This window comes from Mixophyes fleayi, chromosome 5, assembly GCF_038048845.1.
Source record: "Mixophyes fleayi isolate aMixFle1 chromosome 5, aMixFle1.hap1, whole genome shotgun sequence".
NCBI lineage: Eukaryota > Metazoa > Chordata > Amphibia > Anura > Limnodynastidae > Mixophyes > Mixophyes fleayi.
In genome coordinates this window covers 268,167,159-268,191,446 of record NC_134406.1, presented here as the reverse complement: position 1 = coordinate 268,191,446, position 24,288 = coordinate 268,167,159, and the positions used below count along the sequence as shown (strand labels likewise).

At 41.2% G+C, this 24,288-nt stretch overlaps 1 protein-coding gene and 1 long non-coding RNA gene across 2 annotated transcripts in view; both read left to right on the top strand.

Annotated features, from left to right (window-relative positions):
- The window catches only part of LOC142159310 (uncharacterized), a 361,481-nt gene that overhangs the window by 187,790 nt on the left and 149,403 nt on the right, over positions 1–24,288 (top strand). The window lies entirely within an intron of this gene.
- Positions 14,828–21,770, top strand: LOC142159303 (anterior gradient protein 2-A-like). The gene is made up of 8 exons (XM_075214074.1): positions 14,828–14,932; positions 16,332–16,472; positions 16,745–16,808; positions 17,163–17,215; positions 18,073–18,146; positions 19,187–19,250; positions 19,753–19,836; positions 21,538–21,770. Exons 2-8 carry the CDS (start codon positions 16,340–16,342, stop codon positions 21,585–21,587), a joined length of 522 nt encoding a protein of 173 aa, XP_075070175.1. The 5' UTR covers positions 14,828–14,932; positions 16,332–16,339; the 3' UTR covers positions 21,588–21,770.

Sequence of the window (24,288 nt, the reverse complement as noted above, 5' to 3'; positions counted from 1 at the left end):
TCATTGCACCACGAAGTACAGACGTCACATAAAGGTATCAGAAGTCTCACAGGTTATTTACATTCTGGGTTGCGTGAATTCACTTCTCAGAAACACACCCGGCTTTTGTAGACAACTAAAATGTATAGAATATATAGAACCCCCCCCCCCCCCCCCCATCTCTCCTATATCCTCTCAGTGTTGCGCGGCGTCCGCAGACAGCGGGGAACAGAGTGAGCCCCCAAATGTCTAGTTACACCCACTGGTTGGTACATTTTGCATGTGATGACTTGATGTACAAGACGTAATTTCGCTGCAGGGCCAAAATGATGCGATTCACTGCTCCCCTCTGCACTGCCAATTTTTAAACAGCAAGTAAAGCCATAATTTTAAATTAGTATATATGTCAAAGGCTGTGTATTACTGAGCTGATTAGCATACACAAAACAATCGAATGTTTATATTATATAATCAAGTCTAGCCTGCTCTCTATGACTCCACCGCTGCAGGCTGCCATGTTAGGTGGGAGTGACAGATTGGCCAACCAGCTTTGCAAAAATGCACTGAGTTGATTAATGGATTCATACAAAGGGGCGGATCGGTGAGGTCACTGCAGCTCAAATGACTGCAGTCTCCATTTTTTTTTTTTTAACTTTCATCAGATCCTAGCAGGACACTGGGTCATATTTGTCTACTGCCAACAGGTGTTATAGTCAGCCATAGGCCTCGTTGTCGATTTGGCCCAAAATATGTGGCAATGAGAAATATACCCAATGTTTCTCAGCAGGATTTGTGGTATTTCGAACAGCAGTTGACAAAAGATGTAGGCACAGATTTATAGTTGGGGTAGGGCATGTCCTAGTTCAACTTTGAATTTCAGTGTAAAAATAAAACTATCAAGTATTTGTGTGCTAGATGAAAAAACAGCCAGTATTTATCTTATGTGCAAAATAATAAATTAATTTGCACCCCTTCCATTGTAACATGGTTTGTCCCGGAGAACATTTACTCCTTTTTCTTACCTTACTTTCCTTAATGACTCAGGCCCATTATATTCAAGAAAATCTCTGATCAAGTCTCTGAAACAATCTCTATTTCAGAGACCTGATCCTAGACGGTGTTGAAGATAATTGCATGTTATATCACAGGATTGCAATCATTATTCAAATAAAGGAAAATTATTCTAAACTTTAGAAGATGAATTGGCGCTATTCCTTACCTGGATCTTCTCTGACCCCGCGGGTGACATCGGAGGCTCTGCGCAGGAGAGGCGCTTAGTCCGGCCACAGCGCCTGCTTCCCAGGATCTGGCGAGCTGAGCTGCCCGGCTTCCCCTGACCTTTCCTCCCCCACCCAATACACCTTAGTGAATCCAGGGAAATTTCTGAGGCCACATCCCTACCAGGGACAAACCATTGAAATTTTGTACTGTTCCTAGAAATCAGGGACATCTGCTCAGCCTGTTCCAGTGGTCGGTGTCAAAAAATGTCCCTCAGGAGACCCAACATGTTTTACATTATCACCCTGTGTTGGTTTTATATGTTTTACTCTTCCCAACTAATATCAATTTTTTTGGGGACAGAAAGGACTTACCTTTCTTGTAGATTCTTCATCTTTGGGGGTCGGGTGTATGTAGTCTTCAGTTTAAGCCATATTTGGCTACTTTTTATACATCCATTCGAGATATCTCGGAACAGAGGCTCAAGGGGCAACTACAGGAGGTTGGGGGGGCGTGATTTGCCCTTCGATGCGCAATGCTGTGATTCATATCGACACACAGTGGGAGATGGGACCAGGATGACGCGAAGGGGGCGAATGGCAAGAAGATCAGATGGGATCTGGGAGGCTGGTCTACTCTTCCGGGGCTCCAGGAGCACTACCCAAAATTCAGGAGTCTCCTGGACATTCCAGGACATAAGGCTGCTATGTTTTAAGCCTGGAGCAGTGGAGGCTAGGTGTAGGAGGAAGGTATGCATCTGTTCCCCCAAGAATGAAGAATCTGCAGGAAGTCATGTGCTAGATAGATTGATTCTGCTAGCGAGCATATCTATAAAACAGTTAGATGTGGGATCGGGGTTATATCGCGTCTGTTTTACACATAAATCCCTTAATAATAGTCCTCAGTGGTGGATTTGCTCTTTAACAAAACTGTTTCTGAGTCAACTAATAGGATCTGGACTTTACCAAAGGATTGCACTAGTATGGATTTGCATTAGATTCATGTAGCACAGGCAGATAAGGGAATTACTAGTGAGCTAAACATCTGTAAATCACTTAATTGACCAGGAACCATTTTGCTGCTGGTATTACTGACTGTAGCAGCAATTAAGACCTTAAAGGTAACGTTTAAGTGCAACATTCGTTGTGAAACAGGTTCCACCGCAGACACTGATCCTGTTACTCACCCTCCGGCTTCAGTCTGTGGGTGAAACCACCCGTTTTCAAATGCTCTAAACACAGCACTCCAGGGCAGGTGTAAGTGCCGACTGATAGTGATGACACGGCAGAGTCTGTGATTTAAATACTGCACGTATGTGTGCCACTAGCTAGCGCAAAACATGGGCAAGGAAGATAGACTATAAACACAATGTATGTGCAGTACGCACTGAAAGGTTGTCCCATCTGCGTGCCGTTCTTCTACAGCACGAGGACCACTGGGACGCAGAGTGTAAGAGTGTGACTACCATGGATGCAGGGATTGTAGCTGCTACTTATACCCCTGCACCTAACATAGGATGTGTCCAGACTCAGAAGCCATGTGACATACATGTACAGAGCTCACTGCTAGGTTACACCCTCTCCCAGGTAGTAGGGGGGGACTGTGTTTTGTTTTGTTTTCCATGCATATTGCATGCAATGTTTAGTGCACAGTACACAAAGATTTTTAAGCTTTAGTATAAATATTACCATATCACATGTCCATATAACGGTGAAATTATTATTTTTTTATTTACCACATTTCATCAATTCATCAAAGACGCCATTGATTGCAAGGTGCACATTAATTTCAGTACCACCGACAGAATAAAAAACTAACGTTGATTATATGGAATTGCGATCATTTCTTCAACGACGAACATTTACCTCACTAATATTAAAAGGTCGACTCGCAGCTCTATTTCCATGTTCTTATGCATACACAACTTTATTAATTTATTTTTTTTAATGAATGTGGTTCTGATCGGGCTTCCAGTTCCTCTGATCGATGGCATGGCGATTAATAAGACTCCTCCTACCGCCGCTGGTCAGTATCGCCAAGTAACTGAGCATCACTCAGCCCCGGTAACATTTGTATTTTTTTAGTAAATTGCAGCAATAGAAAATTTTTAGTTAAAGAGGGGTCTTGGTAAATATACCCCAATGTAACCAAATTTCTCGACACCTAAACCAGTAAAAGTGAAAACAACAGTAAGTGTAGAATGGTTTTATACAACTTCTCTGCACGTTACTACTAATTGGCCACTAAGTGATTGTTTGAAAATGGATAATTCTATTTACATTGTTATTGTGAGGAGAAAATAGCATCCCGGATGTCGTGCAGCCCAGGATCTGGCTCAGCAGAGTCATGTTTAGGAGACCTGCCGGGCGGAGCAGAGATGAATTCTACTGATGATTCAGCACAAGAGTCAGAGATTGTTCTAAGGATGACGAGTCGTTACGGGTTCTGCATTCTGCAATCAGGAATATATAACAGACACTGTAGCCCTAATATATGTTCTATATATTGTTTCTGCAAAGTACTAGGGGGGAGAGAGATTATATGTAAGGTTTCCCTCTATAGCAGAGTGGTTGGGGACCAGTCACCAAGACCTCAGAATGGGGGGGGAACACGACATCGCTGAGACCCAAAGCAAAATTTGTTGGGGGGACCAGCGATGGGGCCCGTCTTCCTGCATCTCTTGCTCTGCGCTGGGCCAGTGAAGCTCTTAGCTGACTGCGGGTGTAAGAAGTACCCACTCAGTCATCCAACTTCTTGTTCCCACCTCACCCTCGGTGCCCCAAGCCGATGCGCCCACTGCGACCCCACTTTCAGCTGTAATGTGTTGGCACGATAGACCCCAATATAAACTCTCTCTACTGTTTTAACTCATTTTAACAGTTTCGCCCAGCAAAATGAAGGCTGTATTCTGCACTGCTCTGAATAACTAGGGGCAACGGTGCGCCTGCTCTGTATTTGGCAAGGAACCGCCTCCCCCCGCAAACTCTTTCTACCGATGGGTGCAAACTTGACTGCAAAGTCCGCTAGCTCGATCTGCGTACTTTACGGCGCTAAGGACGAATACAGAAAAAAAATTGGGGTTTGGACTTCTAACCGCTCCAATTGCAAAGATAGAGGGGAAGTCTGTGAGTTTTTTGTACAATGCAAGATCTGTTGTACTCCATAGACTAGTGGTTCCCAAACTGTGTGCCTAGGCTTCCTGGGGTGCCTCTGCGATCTCACAGGGGTGCCTCAGCCAGGGCCAGTGGTAAGGAAGGCGGGGGACTACTTGGTAATTATTTTGGCTTATGGGTGCCTTGAAAAAATTATGGAGACCCTAAGGGTGCCTTGGACTAAAAAAGTTTGGGATCCACTGCCATAGACTGTGACAATAGGGATAACTAGAGCGTATTTATGTAAAAAGCCACTTACAGATGCTTTCTTCTCGTACAATTCAGGAATAGTGACTATTCCAGGGACTGTAAGCTCCTTTTATAAGGCTGCAGACATGTGACATTTATTGACACTTATTGATTGCACTGTGATTGGCCCGATTCTCCGGTGGACGTCATTTATTTAGCTAATTTGTAGAGACTTGGGATTGATTTAGAAATTTCTTCACTTTTTTAAAAACTGTTGATGAAAAGTCATTATAATTGTTACGAGTTTAATTACTTTTAAGGGGCGATAGTGCGGGTTTTCTAATGTCACTTACCGCAGCAATCTCCTATCGCCACAATTTGGCCAGAAAATATCGCTGCAGTGGCTTAAGTGATATTCGCTGCCGGCAATACTGACTAACAGCAGTAGTCATATCGCTGCACTAGCCAGTTCTGCTGACATCTGCACAAGCGTGACCTTGTACCGTGGACCTGCAAACCCTTATTTAACTAAATAAAGCATCTTTTCTTTGACTATATACAGTCTATGACTATATATCGCCATCTCGATAGGAGGATGTACCATTGCGATCCTTGTGGAATACAGTTAACTATCCTTTGCTGAGTAAATTAACAATTCACATGTAAGATTAAAAAAAAGGGTTTCCGGCCCTTGTAAAAAAATTATACCGACAATTTTATTAATATAAACCAACAGCCAGCAGTTTGCATCAATTCTTTATTTACTTGATACAAAATATATTTAAATACGTAGAGAAATCATTTGTGAAAAACAGACACTCCGACAAGACCACAGGGACGGAACATGGCGCTGGTGTATTAATATTTACTGACAGATATAATCAAACAGAGTTTTGGCAATGCTGCCAGGACTGAATACTTAAAGCCAAATAAACACCATACAGCTTTCTGTAGAGCTGAGTGTGCTCTGGGCCTAGGGGCATTATGAATGGGTGCACTTTGGACAAACGTATATTCTGTCGGCTGTCATTGATTAACCCTGTCTGAAGAATTTATTTATTGCACCAGATATATAGAGATATCCTTTCCTGGGACTACACTGGCAAAACACAGTTGTCTCCGCCTGCACAAAACAATATAAAATACTAAATACAACACTTAGCAAAACCAAATCACCAGGATTGTGCGCACGCTGCCCTCAGCACAGAGGGGGGAAGGTGAGACCCAAATCCTGTTCCATAAACAGAGCCGCTCCTCAGTCACCAAGGAGCGCTCCCTAGGACAACACCCAGAGCTTAGCAAACATGAAAGAAAAATAAAATACATGTTTACCTAACGTCAGTGTATGGGGAAATCCTCATTTCTGGCAATTAGAATGGAGCTAAAACCAAAATGTGATATGTCAAAGGAAGAAGAGGGGTGGATTGTATTCCATTTTCTGCTCTTTTTTTTTTTTTTTTTTTATTATTATCAAAACTATTCTGAAGTTGCACATTACATGCTGCCATATTGCTGCAGGCTGTGCGTGCAACTTTTTACGCTAGTTTTTAATACAATATTTCCCATAATATAACTAACACTTTTTGCTCTAATCATTTTAATTCCTTGACATGACGCAGCCAAACAGGGGCTAGAGGAGAGGTAGCAATGATGAAAATAATTATTGCTGTGACCTGATTGTATTTGAAAGGCGGTGAATAAGTTAGGTGAGTGGAAATTATTGCACTTAAAGTTACTTACTAGTAGAGTGAGTTTTTAGTTTCTGCATAAATCACAAGTAAACAGACCAAGCTGTAAAATATATATACAAAACAAAGACAGTTGTCAGCGCTTATCCTTTACACTGCACATCTGTGTGTGTCTAGCAAAATGAAAACATGAGGTATTAGTTCATATTTTGATCAAAACATTTAAGCCTGCATCCCAGCATCAAGGGATCCTCATTATATGCAGGTCCTACACTGACCTATATGCAATATAATGAGGTGCCCTTGACGTTGGGATGCAGGCTTAAATGTTTTGATCAAAATATGAACTAATACCTCATGTTTTCATTTTGCTAGACACACACAGATATGCAGTGTAAAGGATAAGCGCTGACAACTGTCTTTTTGTTTTGTATACATATATGGGCATTTATATTGCCACGCAGCTGGTACCACATACAATATGGGATATACCCAGCGCGGGCTTATTGCCAAGCAGCTGGTACCATATATATTGTGGGATATACCAAGCCCTGGCTTGTTTTTTCTCTGGTTTTGTAAAATATATATATTGAGCACGCAGAGGTCAATGAGTATCGCAAGTCTATACAATCACTGGACGAAGAGTGACACTCAGAATGTCACATATGAAAACTATATCTATGGAATAAAGGTTTTTCCACACAACATTGCTGTTAACAGGCTGCTCATTGATGCAAGTCAGTGACTTGTGGTTGTTGCAGCCGACGTTTCTTCATTTACCTGTGTGTTTGTGACACCTTCAAGAGTGAAACAATCACAGTTCACAACCAATCCCATAAAATTGACTTTGTTCTCAGTATATAGAGCACAGGAAAATAATCTGATGTTATACAACTAATAGAAAAATAATATAAAAACACCCAGTGCTCACCGTCACATATAGAAATAGATTTGTTTGTCTTAAAGACCGAGCTGCGTGTTTTCAGTGTCCAAGTGCACAAGTGCAATTGTATAAAACTGCCCCATCCCCCCCATATAGGAAAAGGCTCCTTTATCCCTGACCTTCGGGCTATAAAGACTTCAGGTTACAAAAGTCGTCAGACCCTCTTCAATGCAAACTGCAAGACTGGGGGTCTCCTTTAACCCATCACCCCAGAGCCATAAGGCCCTTTCAGGGTCAGAGTCCTCCTTTTCTTGCAAGACTGAGTCTTTAGATCTCCCACTAAGAAGTTCAGGGGGAATAATTGCCATTACAGTCCCAACCTTTCAACCCAAATTCTAAAAAAAAAAAATTCTTAGCCAGGACAGGTGCTGACTTCGGGCTTGGTGCATGAAGGAACCAACTTAGACATCCAATTTCAAAAACAAGATTTTGTTTTGTAACACAAGATTGCACTGAGAGCAAATATATGGAGAAGGCACATTTAGGGGAGTCCCTGTTTTGTAGGAGCAGCTCAGAAATTTTCTCCCTGAAAAAGGATCTTGAATCCTGAGTACTAAGGACCGCCAGTGTCCAGTGTCCGTCTAAACTTTTCATGCAACATTTCAGATACATGGGACGTGCATCACGTTTTGAGCCATCTCAGCCCTCTTCGCTCTATTCTTAATGCGGCTGCGAGACTTATCTTTCTTCCACGCCGCTCTTCCTCTGCCTCGCCTTACTTACCTCCCCTATTCCACTGCCCTATGTATCTCTAACCTCCTCTCCATCCACACTCCCGCACGTTCCCTGCGTTCGGCCAATGACCGTCGCCTCTCCTCCGCACGGATCACCTCATCCCACGCCAGAATTCAAGACTTCTCCCGTGCTGCCCCCCTCCACTGGAAGAACCTCCTTCCCTCCATCCGTCTGTCCCCTAATCTTAGCTCCTTTAAACGGGCCTCTAAACCCATCTGTTCCTCAAGGCCTACCAGCCATCCAGATAACCTTCTCCATCCTTGTTCTCCTCACCTCCCACTTCCCTGTCTCTTTTGTTTGATCCCCTCCACTGTCTCCTCTCATGTCTGCTGTCTGTTTTCCCTCCCGTTAGTATGTAAGCTCTTATGATCAGGGTCCTCTTCCCTTCTGTCTCAATACCATTTCTTCTACTCCTATGTCTAGATACTGAAGGCTATACTCGTTTTACTCTGTACTGTTGTACCCTGGTATACCGTCTGTATTGTATTTTTTACGGCGCTGCGGAGATAACTTGTGGCGGCATATAGAGAATAATAATAATAAAAGACAGAACAGGTCATTTCGCAGAAGTTCCATTGATAGAATCTTTGAGTTACACTTTTGTTTCTCGCTGTTCCACACTATAAAATTGTAAATTCGCATTTCGCTTTTGACGAAATTTATAGTCTATAAATGAATTTGGGGCAAAGACCGTATCAATGCATTCTGCTTTGTTGGATGGTTGGGTAATAATAAGGGAGGATAAATAACAGGAAAATTCCATGTGGAACACTCAAGGCCCAATTCCGATGGTGAAACGCGTGAAAATTCACAGCCAAACGTGTAAAGAGTTGAATACTTCACAGAACAGTTCTGAAAATATTGTTGATCTCGACTTGTAAATGAGACTAAGCCAAGTATATTTTAGAATAAAAACGAGAAACATTTAAGTGAATGAAAGAGGTGATCCTAAATTGGTCGTAGGATGAACACTAGAATAATTAATTAATATGTCAAATTTGTTCCTAAACCATTTTGCTAACCAGGGTTATTATTCTAAGACAATTTCATTAAGTGTAATTATATGACCACATATTCAATATTTGCCTCTGTCGGCTGCCAATATCTCTGAAACACTCAAACAAATGGAACCACATGATGAGAGTATAATAACACCCAACTTTACCAGCCTCCCTTCCGCTTCAGCTGTCACTACAGCAAACAAGAGTGTTGGCATTGTCATCTATTTTGGATTAGTTTCATGTGGAATATTAGAATGTACACAGGACAAGGTTACGATTAACCGTTAGTTGTTTCGCTTGAGAGAATGTTTAATCATTACCATCGGCCCCTGCGCCAGTGGAGCTTACAGTCTAAATTCTCTACCGCACCAACGTAGCTGGGTTCGTTATATCAGAAGCCAATTAACCTGCCAGTATGTTGTTGGAGTGTGGGAGAAAACGGGGTACACGGACAAAGCGCAGGAATAACTTAGCGCTATTCAGTATCAAGTAAAGGTAAGCTCCCCCTATATAATATTCCTGGGAGCATGTCCACTTAAAAGAGGCATCGCTCCCCATTTTATTGCAGTTATATTTCCCATAAATAGAAATGCAGTTCAATTATGTTCTCAGACAAATGTTAATAGTTAACTTATTGCTGACTGATATATGTCTAAAGCTAAACTTGCACAATTTCCCACTAAAATTTATATTGAGTTTCTTGAAGAAACAAAACGTGGAGGCAAGAAGATTTTTTTTGCAGCTGTTGCTAGGGAACATCAGTTATTCACAATATAGCTCTCAAATTGCAGTATGTTTCCAAGGTTTCAAATGGCAATTTCAGGCAAAAGTCTTATTTCAAGCATTTGACGTTATTCCAGTAAATTGTAAGTATTTGGAGTTTGCGATCAATGCTTGCACAACACACACTCAGTAATGTTTATGTGACTAGAATAGAACCTTGAGACCATAGCAGAAAAACTATTCTTTGTTGAACAAATGCACCGACTGGGTTGCACCTGGGTAAAGAATTTCTTTTCTGCTGCGATTCAGAGGTTAGGTCTGTGCTGAGTCTGTTGAAGTGGTGTGAGCACTTATTACCGGGGAACAGAGTGCTGTAAGACCATTGTCTTCTGTTAGAACAGAACTTTGTTCATTGAGGTATAGGTTGTCCAAATGATTGTTTTACTTTTGTTTCTCCAGAATGTTTTACTAATGTTCACTTGTTACATTTTTTTAATTATATATAAAAGCTTAAAAAAAAAAAAAAAAAAAAAAAGCACCTTGTATCTCAAAATGAAATACTATTTACCCTGCAGAGGTGAAGGACACCTCCCTCCAACCAACCATTTCCACCTTCCAAAATGTGCCTCTCCGCAGTTTGCCGTGCAAATACTTACCCCATAAAATGAAGCAGGAATATTGTGGGGTTCTCGGATTCATAAATGACCCCCAGTTAAAGCAAAACACGTGATTGGCTGTTTCTGGTTACTGAATATTTGCCAGTAACATCTAGTAGGGTCTCTCTTCTGCATCATCTGCCCTAAGGTCACATTAATCCATAACTTGCTCGCTCCGTCCATTATACAACTAGTTAATGTATGTGGCAACAGGAGGACTGGACCTCCATCATCATCAGCAGCAGTTATATATATATATAGCGCCACTAAATCGGCAGCGCTGTACAGATAATTTCTGGGTGTTTTATGCTTCCGTTTTCAGGACTATTTGTTAGGCTGCCGGTCTGATAATAAACTTGCACAAGAGGTCTTCGCTCAATTATCTTGTAGTAAATAAAAATATTGAAGACTTCAAATGGTAATGATGTTGCGATTGTAACATGGATTAAAACAATAACATTTATTAATACATCCAAATAAATAAATAAAAGGAATGGTCATTCAATATAGTGCAAAAACATAAACATAGCAACCAGTGCTTATATTCCACACAACAAAGTCCGGGGATCCAATTGTATCGGGGCATAAGAGGCTGCTGCAAATAACCTTGTGTAAAGATAGTATGTCCTTTTGGTCCAAACAAGTGGCTATATATTGGAGGAAAAATAGGGTTCATTAGCAGATTAAAAACCAACCTCAAATAGTCCAGCAGTATGATTGGAGTCCAGCGGTGTCCTTAATCTAACGGTGCAGGCATCCCCGTTCTATTGCACAGCGCTGACCGCGCTCACGAGGTAAATCCTCGGTGTCTATATAAAATTTGCCAAAAGCATACCTGGAGTAGCTTGGCGCTTCTGCCCGCAGTGGAACAAGCAGGAAGTTCGGCAATCAAATGCCGGACTTCCTGGCCGTGGAACGCACATGCGTTCCACTGCCAGGAAGTCCGGCATTTGAATGCCGAACTTCCTGCTTTCGGTGGAACGCACATGCGTTCCACTGCAGGCAGAAGCGCCAAGCTATTCCAGGTATTGAGGAATCGATTGTTGCTTGGGTATCAGGCAGTTGCGCCCCCTTGGGCTTGCGCCCGGGGCGGTTGCACCGCCCGCACCGCCGTCATGGCTCTGTACTCCAGGTGTTGTGAAACTACAAGTCCCAGCATATCCTTACAGCAATAAGCTGCTATATATTGGCAAAGCATGCTGGGGCTTGTAGTTTCACTACACTAAGGTGCTAGCTGTCTTTCGTGGACTGACCACTCCCCCTCTAGTGTCTGGTTCCGCCTCTATGATGGCTGACCACACCCCCTTTGGTGGGCCCCTAGTGTTGCATTCCCCGGTGGGCCCTTCATGCCCCAGTCTGACACTGGGAATAATTATCCCTCTTTGCTCCACTATTTACTGATTGTGATTTCACACAGTGAGCGCGGCGCGGTCACACGGCCTATGGAACCGGCTAGTTCATGGCCCGAGGATTATTTCTTACCTTCAGCTCAAGTAGAAAAACGAAAAAGTGAAGCTACTGCTCGGGCTTTTTGACCAAAGATATGAAGTTATAATGAACATTTAACCACCTCTTGATTCTCCACAAAAGCAACATGAGGGAAATTACTATTACACGGTCTAACGCCAGCCCGACAATCTACTTTAAAACATCCAAATTCCTTGTTCCATATTCCTTCCCCCCCCCCCTCCTCCCCCCCAGTTTCCAATGACCTATCAGCTTACACATCGACACACAAAACCCAGTAACCAGGCCCAGTGCCGGGTGAACAGGAAATTAAATAACAGACAAAGAACAAACTTATGAAATCACTTTTTGTTGGGCGATATTTAAACATTGCAAATTTACATGTCACACGTGGACGAAGATTTAAAATTTGTTGGATTCAGAATAAATAATCCTGGTGCCAACAACTGCAAATTTAAAAAGTGACTGAGGTTTGAAGGTGGTCCAAACTTATAGCAGAAAAATGACCTGCAAAATCTATATCCACAGCCCAAGACAGGACAATAGTCCCTGGCTGATTGGCAACAATGTTCCCTTACAGTTATATCACATTGTGTAGTATATACTGTAACACTAGTCACTGTTGCCATTCCTCTGTGTGTCTATTATTTGTTAATAAATATCCTACGATATATCTGACCTGTCAGATAGAGAGCGTTAGAGAGAAGAGATAGGAGGGGGGGGGGGGGGTGAGAGCAAATTCAGCAGAATAGCCTCTCCCTAAGGATATCCTGGGAACAATATGCAGATCAGTATTTACTTTTCATAATAACTAATCGAATCTGCAACATTATCTCTCCTCTGATTCTCAGTATCTGTTGTTATGGGGCTGCCCAGGATATTACAACAGTCAGTGATATTATAAGATATAAACCTTTTACAGTTCAAAAGTGAACTCAAAATATAAAATGTGCAATTATTCCCGAAAGCTCAGCCCGGAGGGGACTGTGGAGACAATGACATATAACGTATTACTCTCTGTCTTCTAAAGCATCCCCACCCTACATGTCACAGATTCCTATCACACGTCTGTGGTTTGTGGCCTGGACATTGCTGGGTGATTATATCCTAAGACTGTCAGTTTGCAGGTGTATAATTAGAGATACATACAGACATTTATGTAAAACAAGAACTACTTGCACAACTGCTGCAATAAGCCAATAGTGAAAGACGCAACTACGGCTGATGCGCGGGTCGGGACGATGATATATCCGTTTGTTGCACGCCAGCCATACGTCACGTGGGCTTACGGCCACGTTTATAACAGTTTGTTTTGTTTGCAAAGTACGTATTCGCTATTGGGCATCAATAAAATACAAAAAACCTCTCTAATACAGGAGAAAAATCCTCATGGGGGAAAAGAAATGCTTAAAACATGGGCACAAAATTGTAATATACGCACATGTAACAAAGAAAGCAACTAATAGCGTTATTACAACAACATACACATTTTGAATTTTGTTATTTAATATCACAAGCGGTAAACAATATAAATCAGACATGTGCTATAATTGTCCTATAGTACATATAGTATACCGGTGTTTATAATGTTGACGAGCGGACTGCTGGAGGTCAGATTTCAAGGTCAAGACAATAACTTTCTTAGCAATGATGACACAACTCTCCGAGTGATATAGATGCGTAGGTTTTAGCAATTCCTTTAAAGATGATTCAACATTCGTCAACATTAATATCTATGGGACACAGGTATATAGAGAGCTGAGCAAATCTATTTGGCTTAATTGGGAAATGGTCAGATTTTAAATATTGGGGAGGGAGGGCATAGGCAAACCGAGGGGGGGGGGGGGTTCTAGTGCCTGGAAACCCCCTCCAAGCCTGAGGCACTGTATAATTGAGGTGGCTGGACCCTGCCCCCGCTTTACACGGCTCTGCATGAAAAGGGAGAGCTGTATGCACCTAACAGTAGTGCACGCAGCATTGCCCATGTATATTATGGGCATAGAAAGAGTTGGAGAGCAGCCAAGCACTGTCTACCCATGCATGCTGGTCACACCCACTGACGGCGTGGTGTGGAAACCCTCCTCTGCAAATCCTGCGTTTGCCCCTGGAGGGGGGGTCTCGAATCAACCTTCAAAATGAAACCCACTACGCTCATCAAGGGTAATCGCTAAAGAATGTTTTTGGAAAAAAATCTGTAAACCAAATAGATGAAAAAAAAATCTTAAATAACAAAAATTTACATTTTACCATTGAAACGTCTCTTTAAACCACTCATAGAACAAGAATGATCAGTTCAGTTTTTGCAAATATTTCTCCAAAATGAACTAGTTGGAGATGATCTCTCCTCTAATAGAAGCACAAACACCTGACTATAATAATACAATATTGTGATTCATGATACTTTTGTCATTCATTAGGGACACTTGAGCATTATAAAAGAATATCACCCACTGGCGTAGATTATAAGAATACTTTATCTTGCCCTGTCCTGTACTTCTAGCCCAAGCCTTACATGATAACAGAACTGTTTGGGAGACTCTGAATATTTGATTAATTTACATCCTATGTGTAACGTAATAATGAAATTATAATGTGTTATTTACACATAGTTCTAAGTAATTATATGAATGGTAGTTTTTAAAATTGAATTACTTGTTTCAAAATATCAATTCAACCAGGGGGAAATGTGGGAATAAGGGAGCAGGGCAATTTGTCCAAGGCAAATGGGTCACAATGCATTTATTAGTGTGTTATAATGACTGAGCTGTAAACAACATGACTGTATACTAATACGGATGGCTGTGCTTAAGGCGATACCGGCATCCAATCACACAGAGACAAATCAGCCTTCAGGCAAATCACTATTTCCCATTTCAGTTTACCTGTCCCTGGATTAGTGCCAAGATCTTAAAGTGAAAACAGAGATTAAACCTCAACCGGGTTGAAAAATGCAAAGACCTGTGAGCTACATGGAATTCACCAGCTCAGAGGGAGTGTATTTTGTGCACAACGAGATAAGAGGATTAGTGTACCTGTAAAACAGTAAAGGTATGCACCAAACCTATTCAAATTCAGCTGAGTGGGCGGGTCCCAGGTGTGCCCAGGTGTATAAATATCACAGGTGAGCTGCAACAAGCCACTGGCTCAAAGTTGAAACAAATCCCGCACTTGGAAAGAGGAGGTGAGTTGGCTTTGAATTATTTCATTCTTTGGGGATTTAGGATTGGGTTACCTGGAATGAAACAGGTTACAATTAAGCTGGGATACTGGCAGAATTAATTCTCTCTGAGGCATTTTCTGTCCTAGGTAAAGTTTTACAAAGGCTGTTTTGATCCATTCTTGGGTAACCATAGAGACCCCTTAATTAGTTTCCTATTATGTGTTATCAGCAGGAGCGTTCATATCTCATTAGAATTGCTGCTAACATTTATTAAATGTATCTCTGCTAATCTGACTTCATCTCTGATAGTTCACCAGTGTTTTACTAATTCTCCAATATTGTTTCCTTGTTGTTTCTGCATTCTGTTCAGTATATGGAAGTATTTCTGCCTGAATACACAACACAGGGATGTTTGTGTATTCTCTATAGAACAGTAGTATCACCTGAATTGTTAATAACATGGGGCCTGATTCATTAAGGATCTTAACTTGAGAAATTTCTTATTTCAGTCTCCTGGACAAAACCATGTTACAATGCAAGGGGTGCAAATTAGTATTCTGTTTTGCACATAAGTTAAATACTGACTGTTTTCATGTAGCACACAAATACTTGATAGCTTATTTGTACACTGAAATTTAAAGTTGATATCTGTGTGCTACAGGAAAAAACAGTCAGTATTTAACTTATGTGCAAAACAGAATGCTAATTTGCACCCCTTGCATTGTAACATGGTTTTGTCCAGAAGACTGAAATAAGAAGTTTCTCAAGTTAAGATCCTTAATGAATCAGGATCTTGGAGCCTATAATGTGATGTTTCCTATAGCAATAAATCAGATATTGGCTTTGATCAATCTAGTGCCGGTTAGACATGTAAGTGTCCAGTTTCTATGGCATACAGCACGTTTGTTAGAAGATCATTAGACATCATGACGTTTGTAGTAGTTAATAAGTTAACCAAAAAATACAATTTACTAAGCTAGCGTAAGAATGTGAATAGATAAGTTATCTTGTCAGTGCAGAAATACAATGAGTGGTGTTCTATAACTTGTGTAAAGTCATGCAAATGGTTTTTGGATGACGTATATGGTTTGCAGCTAAAATATATGAACAAATGTAAGATCCATAGAGCATAGACTGCAGTTATTACTGGGTAAGCTGACACTTGAGTTACTACAATAACTGGAGTACCACCGGCTGGTAAATGCCAGGAACGGTGTTTAATGCCCAATCTATAGTGCAGAGGGCTGTAGTTTAAAACTAGTGCATAAAAAGACCCTAAATTGGTAATTAAACACCATGCATATTGTACTGCATTGCCTGTCATCCATAGATTTGAAGCCCCCAGAACAGAGCTGCCCTAGGCATGAGCCTATATAGGAGCTATAGCGCTTATTGAACAATATTTGTATTTTCTTTTCAGCACTAACCATGGACGCAGTACTCAAGTCAGTGTTTATTTTAATTGTGGCTACCTCACTCTCTCTGGCCAAGGATGCACCCCCAAAAGAAAAAGCAACCCCAGCACCGCCAGCAAACACCAAACCTCAGACCCTATCCAGAGGTAAAAAATGCAATTTCACAAGTTCTGCTTTTCATTTGCAATGCAGGAAATAAAATGCTCCTAATCTCTGTAGGTGCGTCCAGAGAAGAATGCCACACTCTCTGCCCCTGTCCTATATCTATATATCTTGTATGAGTTCTTGCTCAGCAATAATTGCTTTGATAAATAAGCTGTGCATTTTTATTGCACGTCCATAGTCTGCATCTGTGAGCGAAGCATTACGCACACAACCTGGTTGTTGGATAATTGACTGTATGTTCTTTGCCTTACAGGGTGGGGTGACAACCTTGACTGGGTTCAGACGTACGAGGAAGCTCTGTTTAAAGCCAAGTCCGGGTCAGTAACGGGGCAAATGAGGGAGATAAGTTTATCTGATGGATCTAGGGCGCCATCTAGTGTTTGACAAAAAGATTGCATGATCACATTTCAATTTAGTTTTATAAATGGCAACAAATACTGTAGCTCTGTGTAGTATAAATTGTTGGCATCACACATGAATGTATACACCAAAAAAAAAAAATTGCAGTGTCTACACATTGCTTACAATTAACAGTATTTATAACTTCTGTAATTGATTATTGATATCTAAATCATTATAAATCTATATTATGAACATATGTCTTTTTAGAAGTACAATTCGTTTAGCTAATCAAAGCAAAATAATTGAACTTGAAATACTTTATTTTCCAGAAACAAACCCTTGCTGGTTATTAACCACAGAGAGGACTGTCCACATTCCCAAGGTAATGCAAGAACTCTGGTTTAGTAAATGCATGAAAGGAAACGTTTCACGATACCCGTAAAATCACACGCCTGTTACTTCAGTATATAAATACTTTATTTCAGCTATAATAATATGGATTGATGTATATAGTACTTATATATACTCTATATAACTGATCCACCTGGTATAAAATTGAAGTCGCCCCGAACACTCCACCCTCCCCAAATCTCTATCCCATTTCAGTAATCTCACTTTGTAAAATGAAATCACATTTTTGCACTTTTCTGCAAAACTAGTTGCATTTGTGCATGTGCCATTAGGACAAGTATTTGTCTATATACAGGACAGCATAGTCAAGACTATTTTAATATATGGAAAATAAAGGGAATCCAATGTTGTAAATCCTTAGCTGATTGATAACCCCAGAATCTCGGTCATATCTGCCCAGTCTCCATATAACATACTATATCTATCTTTTTTACTTTTTGGAAAAAGCTTACTGTCAACATTTTTACTGAAGCAAAATTTGTAATTCTAAAATGTATCAAGTAAAAATAGTCCAGGGCTCCCCCTCTGGTATGCCGCATGACCTCCCTCCACACTCGCCCCCTCCTCCCTTCTCTGGTATGCCACGTGACCTCCCTACACTAAGTCACGTGACATGGAAGATGGCTGCCCCCTTCTACCTCATTCTCTGCTTATTAAACAATCAATTATTATAGAACATGAGACAGAGTCGGCCATCCCATGTCTCTAGTTGCTGTGGGAGGCTGGGATTTGTAGTTCCAAAGGATTGCTGTCCTGCAATTAGTTAGCATACACCTGTACTATAATGTACTAAGCCCATTGATTGTATATATCTGATATTTTTTGCAGCCTTGAAGAAAGCATTCGCTGAACACAAAGGAATCCAGAAACTAGCTGAACACTTCATCCTCCTCAATGTTATTGTAAGTATCATTTGCCTAATGTAGGGTCATAAAAACTTCTGGGGAACATCATTTACTGCACATGGCAATACTATGTCTCTGTGCTTTACACAATTGGTTTTAGCACGGTCCAATGCACACACAGACTTTCCACCTCCAGGAAGACTCTTCCACCCTTGTTGGAGCTCCTCAGTGCATGATGAGCTTATCTGCTCATCATGAGAACAAGTGTAGAGACAGAATCTCAAACAATAAACAAACCATATCTAGGTGTAGAAATGCAAAGGGTAATGGGTTTACTGGGAATGATGACAGTATTGGGACTGGCCAAAGGGTGGTTGAGTGGATTAAGAGCGTTTCTTGCTAAGTGCAGACTGCCCGTAGTTTTATGCAGACCCGTGCAAAAATGTGATTTCATTTTGTGCAGAGAGATTCTTAAGATAAAGGAGATGGAGAAGGAACAATATTAGGAGCGCTCCACATAGCCATTTCCACTACGCAAAAAAACACTTTAATTAAGAAAACGGGACGAGGTTCATTGCGGTCCAATCACTGGACCCTCTAATAAAGGATGAGCTTAATCATCTGCAACTGAGAGAGTTCATCTGATATATTGTATCATAGGACGGGCAGACAACAGACCTTCCCAGGAACGTCACACAACACAGTCCACAGATAAGGATCTGGCTCTCTCCTACCTAGAACCAATTAAGCAGCTTTTTGTTCCACCAGGTGGACTGTGAGAAGTATAAGGCTTCAGTTGTGTGCATTAGACCATGACCATTTGTGGGGATAGGTGAGATATCATGTAATTAAGCCTGTGACCTTGCATTAAAGGGAAGAAATAACATAGACAAAGTCCACTTTTATAATTTCTCCAACAAGAACTAGCCAGTTATACACTTCATTGTATATGCACAGATTGTGCCTGCAAGTCTCCAATGAAAACATATTATATATATTTATCTATCACTTATGCATTAAAAAGTATGTTATATAATTAATCCAAATTTTCTGCAAGGATGTTCTTTTCTAAAATATATTCTACTTTTGTCTTCCAGTATGACCCCACTGACAAGAACCTGCTCCTCGACGGCCAATACGTCCCAAAGCTGGTATTCGTGGGTGAGTTAAACACTCCAGAATAAAAACTAAACCTCAACTCACAGTTAATAGCGCAGGCAGCGGACAGATTCATGGTTCATAGGCAGATACTTTGTAACTGTAGACACCCCGCATCGCCCCCTCCTCCTACCCCTCGCCCATTTCTCTCTGAGAAAATATACTTATCTGTTCTATGCGTAACCCATAGAGAACGAGGAAGAAGATCGGTCGTCCCAAAACAAAAGAAGAAACATGGTAGAAGTTAGAGAAAATATAATAATTAAATTATATAATAATGCAGACATCTATTTATGTACACAGTGAAGCCTGGGAGAACAAATAAAGTTTATATATTGGTCATCTGAGCAAAGAGAGGGATATTAAACACAAATGATACACAAAGCAGTTCAAATAACCAGTAATAATTATTGGGTGTAATTTTGGAGTATTACAAAATAACATACTGTCCATAGAGTTCTTGTGTAAGTAATGTAGTAATAGTAGTATTATTTCTCTTTCACAGATCCCTCCCTTGTGGTGAGAGCTGATATTCCTGGGAAATATTCAAACCACCGATACACCTATGAGCCAGAAGACATTGATTTGTGTAAGTTTTCTCCACTGTGTGGCGCTGCAGAGCACCGGGGCACTTTACAAATCCATAACAATAAATAAATAATAATAATATTGTGGGAATTTTCTGAGCAACACAGAGTTAGAGCTGCCAATTTTCTTAAGACCATCATATGCTCATTTACAACAGTAGCTGTTCCTATAGGAATTTATTTTCAGGAACAGAATTCTCATTACCCATAAGAACTTTAGATGCCCAGGAAGTAAGGGGTTCACTTGTTACTAGTATGAGATATTCTTTAAATACACAAAATATGTATCTGGTAACGGGTACAGTGGTGGACATGGCTGCACCTTTATCTTTTTTGACAACGTGCGTTTACATACAAATAGAAACATAGATCTGTATGAATCCAGTACTGTTTTATTACAGTGTTTGTTCCCAGTTGCAAAGCTCTACGGAATTTGCTGGCGCTATATAAATAAATGATATATTTAAGAGCAACAGCGCCACCACCAGGTGCAAAATGAGAAGTGCAGGCAGCTCAGTGTCAAGTTTTAGGTATTACATTTTGTGACACATTAACTTGTACACTTGTAAATGTAACAAATTATTCTGCAATGGTGGAGCGACTCCTGTGGACATTTTTTTTTATTATAAGATGTTTTACTTTTCTTTCATTCATATGGAAATGATAAACAAGTTTTGTTATACTCACATCAGTTGATGGGACTGCTTCTTCGTAAATTGACCTCATTCTCATAAATCTTGGTTCAGCTCATCATTATCAGCTATTTATATAGCGCCATTAATTCTGCAGCGCTGTACAGAGAACTCACTCACATCAGTCCCTGCCCCATTGGAGCTTACAGTCTAAATTCCCTAACACACACATTATATATATATATATATATATATATATATATATATATATATATATATATATACACATACACAGAAAGAGAGAGATTAAGATTAATTGGCTGCTATTAAATTGACCTATCAGTATGTTTTTGGAGCGTGGGAGGAAACCCACATAAGCACGGGGAGAACATACTGCACACAGATAAGGCCATGGGCAGGAATCAAACTCATGACCACAGTGCTGTGAGGTGGTAGTGCTAACCACTGAGCCACCCTGTTGCCCATGCAGACGGCTGCCTTCAACGGTTATATGGGTGTATATTAAAGTGTTTTACCCACTTCTCAATAAACACCGTCCATATTTAGGAGACAAAATGAACTTGTAATCTTTGTTCCATTAATGGGTGATCGGGTTAGCTACACTAGGGCCGCAACTAGGGCTGGGCAAGAGGGGCGACCGCCCAGGGCGCCACGCTGAAATGGACGACACAGTCTATGAATATTTTAGGTTAAAATTGAGGGCGAGTGGGGGGGGGGGGGGGCGCCAGTTTTCCTTCTCGCTCCAGGCGCTAAACCTTTAAAGTTACGGCTCTGAGCTTAACAGCCGCAACGTTACTGCGTTTTCTGCAGAAGCGTGAAAGCGACACGTTGGTGTAATGCAATGGTCCATCCACTAGAGGGAGCCAAACTGTTCTGGTGCCAGAGGTGGCAACTGAGCTGACAACTTGCTCACCCCATAACTGCCACGGTTGTTGATCCATCAGACTGGGCCGTCCCATTGCAGAATATTGCGCCGAGTCATCAATTAATTACTTTTCTAATCTTATTTTACAATGCATTGATTTTCCTTTCTTTTTTTTTGATCTTTAGTGTTCGAGAACATGAAGAAGGCTCTGAAACTGCTCAAGACCGAGCTGTAGGAAAACATTTCAACGTGTATAGATCTTTTAAATATTCGTATTGTGGATGTGTCCGACGTAAAATATTTAACTACTAACATTCACGATTAGCAGTGTATGAACGAAAGGGTTTTTTTTGTTTAATATGTTCAGCTGGCCTCCGGCCTTTTTTAAAAAATAAAATCAAGCTGTGGTTATTTATAATGGTTTGTGAATATTATTTAAAAAAATATATTTTATAAAAAAGTCACACGTGGGCTGAATGTTCCACCCACAGATAGGAACAGAGATGAAAGGGAAGAGTTGTCAGATATAATTTAATAACAGCGTAAACTAAATAATTGCAGATGGTTATCGGCCAGAAGGTCAAAATCTAACTCGGCAGCGACTTAAGTAAAGATCAAACACTACAATATCTGCAGCTATATCCGGCAATTTAACCATGGACCAGTTTGCTGAATGGTTTCCCTTTTTTGTGTGTGGCTAAATTATTAAGTCCGTTAATCATTGGGCAACTTTTACTGACATCTGTGGTATCACCAATGGTCAAAGTAGGGGGTATATGTGAGTGTGTGTGTGTATATATATATATATATATATATATATATATATATATATATATATATATATATATATATATCACACAGACAGTGGTGGAAGTGTGGGATATACGGGGTATGTCATACCGCCACTTCTCCTGTTGCTACATTGTAACACTATCACATACCAGTCACTTACATTCCCATTACATTTTTCATATTAAATGTCCACTTCGACCACTGGGTATCACTTTTTGAAGTAGCAGGAACCAAGTTTACCCCCCATCCACCCTTTCACAGCTTCTATATTAAATGTTAAGGTTTAGGGTGATACATAAACAAGCTTGAATTAAAAAGGGGGAACAAAAAAATAAAATAAAAATCAGATTATACTGAAGCCCTCTTATCCGATGCACAAAAGCCTCACTTAGGCTGAGTACACACTACAGAGTTTTCAGCCGCTTATTGGTCCAATCAAACAATAAGAGACCGTTTGGCCATATATCACATTAGTGTGTACGCTCCAATGATGAAAAATTCTCTCTCTAAAGCTCATCGTATTGTTTCATTTGATTTTGAAACGGACTAAAATCTTTTTCAATGATGGAACGATGTTGTTCCAATCCTGCAGTGTGTAAGCACTCAGGACCGGCAGTGTCCATAGATCTCTATGCAGTGTGTACACACTCAGGACCGGCAGTGTCCATAGATCTCTATGCAGTGTGTAGGCACTCAGGACCGGCAGTGTCCATAGATCTCTATGCAGTGTGTAGGCACTCAGGACCGGCAGTGTCCATAGATCTCTATGCAGTGTGTAGGCACTCAGGACCAGCAGTGTCCATAGATCTCTATGCAGTGTGTACGCACTCAGGACCGGCAGTGTCCATAGATCTCTATGCAGTGTGTAAGCACTCAGGACCCGGCAGTGTCCATAGATCTCTATGCAGTGTGTATGCACTCAGGACCGGCAGTGTCCATAGATCTCTATGCAGTGTGTAGGCACTCAGGACCGGCAGTGTCCATAGATCTCTATGCAGTGTGTAGGCACTCAGGACCGGCAGTGTCCATAGATCTCTATGCAGTGTGTATGCACTCAGGACCGGCAGTGTCCATAGATCTCTATGCAGTGTGTAAGCACTCAGGACCGGCAGTGTCCATAGATCTCTATGCAGTGTGTAAGCACTCAGGACCGGCAGTGTCCATAGATCTCTATGCAGTGTGTAGGCACTCAGGACCGGCAGTGTCCATAGATCTCTATGCAGTGTGTAGGCACTCAGGACCGGCAGTGTCCATAGATCTCTATGCAGTGTGTAGGCACTCAGGACCGGCAGTGTCCATAGATCTCTATGCAGTGTGTAGGCACTCAGGACCGGCAGTGTCCATAGATCTCTATGCAGTGTGTAGGCACTCAGGACCGGCAGTGTCCATAGATCTCTATGCAGTGTGTAGGCACTCAGGACCGGCAGTGTCCATAGATCTCTATGCAGTGTGTAGGCACTCAGGACCGGCAGTGTCCATAGATCTCTATGCAGTGTGTAGGCACTCAGGACCGGCAGTGTCCATAGATCTCTATGCAGTGTGTAGGCACTCAGGACCGGCAGTGTCCATAGATCTCTATGCAGTGTGTACACACTCAGGACCGGCAGTGTCCATAGATCTCTATGCAGTGTGTAAGCACTCAGGACCGGCAGTGTCCATAGATCTCTATGGAGTGTGCAGAGTCATCATCTTTTTAGCTGATGGTTATGACAGATGAAGAGCACAGATCTGATGGTAAATGGTGTAAAATATGTATAATGTGTACAGAGGAATCGGCTGCTGATCGGGACTTTTCTTTAAATCGTTGGTAAAATTGTTAACGATATCTCATGGGGAGAAATTTTCGTTAGTGTGTACCCAGCCTCAGTGTGAGGGTCTCGATGCAATCACAGATCTCAGGGCTACTTGATGACCAATAGTGGGCACAGAGGTTGGCGATATAAAGATGGGAACCAGCAGATTTAGGCTCTTTGCTTTACTGAAAGTTGTTCATGGAGAGCGCAGCAAAGGCCAGGACCCTGCTCTAGTTGTAAAAGGTCTTTACAGTCAAACTGTCCAACATTGACTAATTAGGACCAGCTCCAGCGACCGACCCGCAGCAGACACTTGATGTGCAAAATCTATCCCAGTCGTCTTTTTCACAC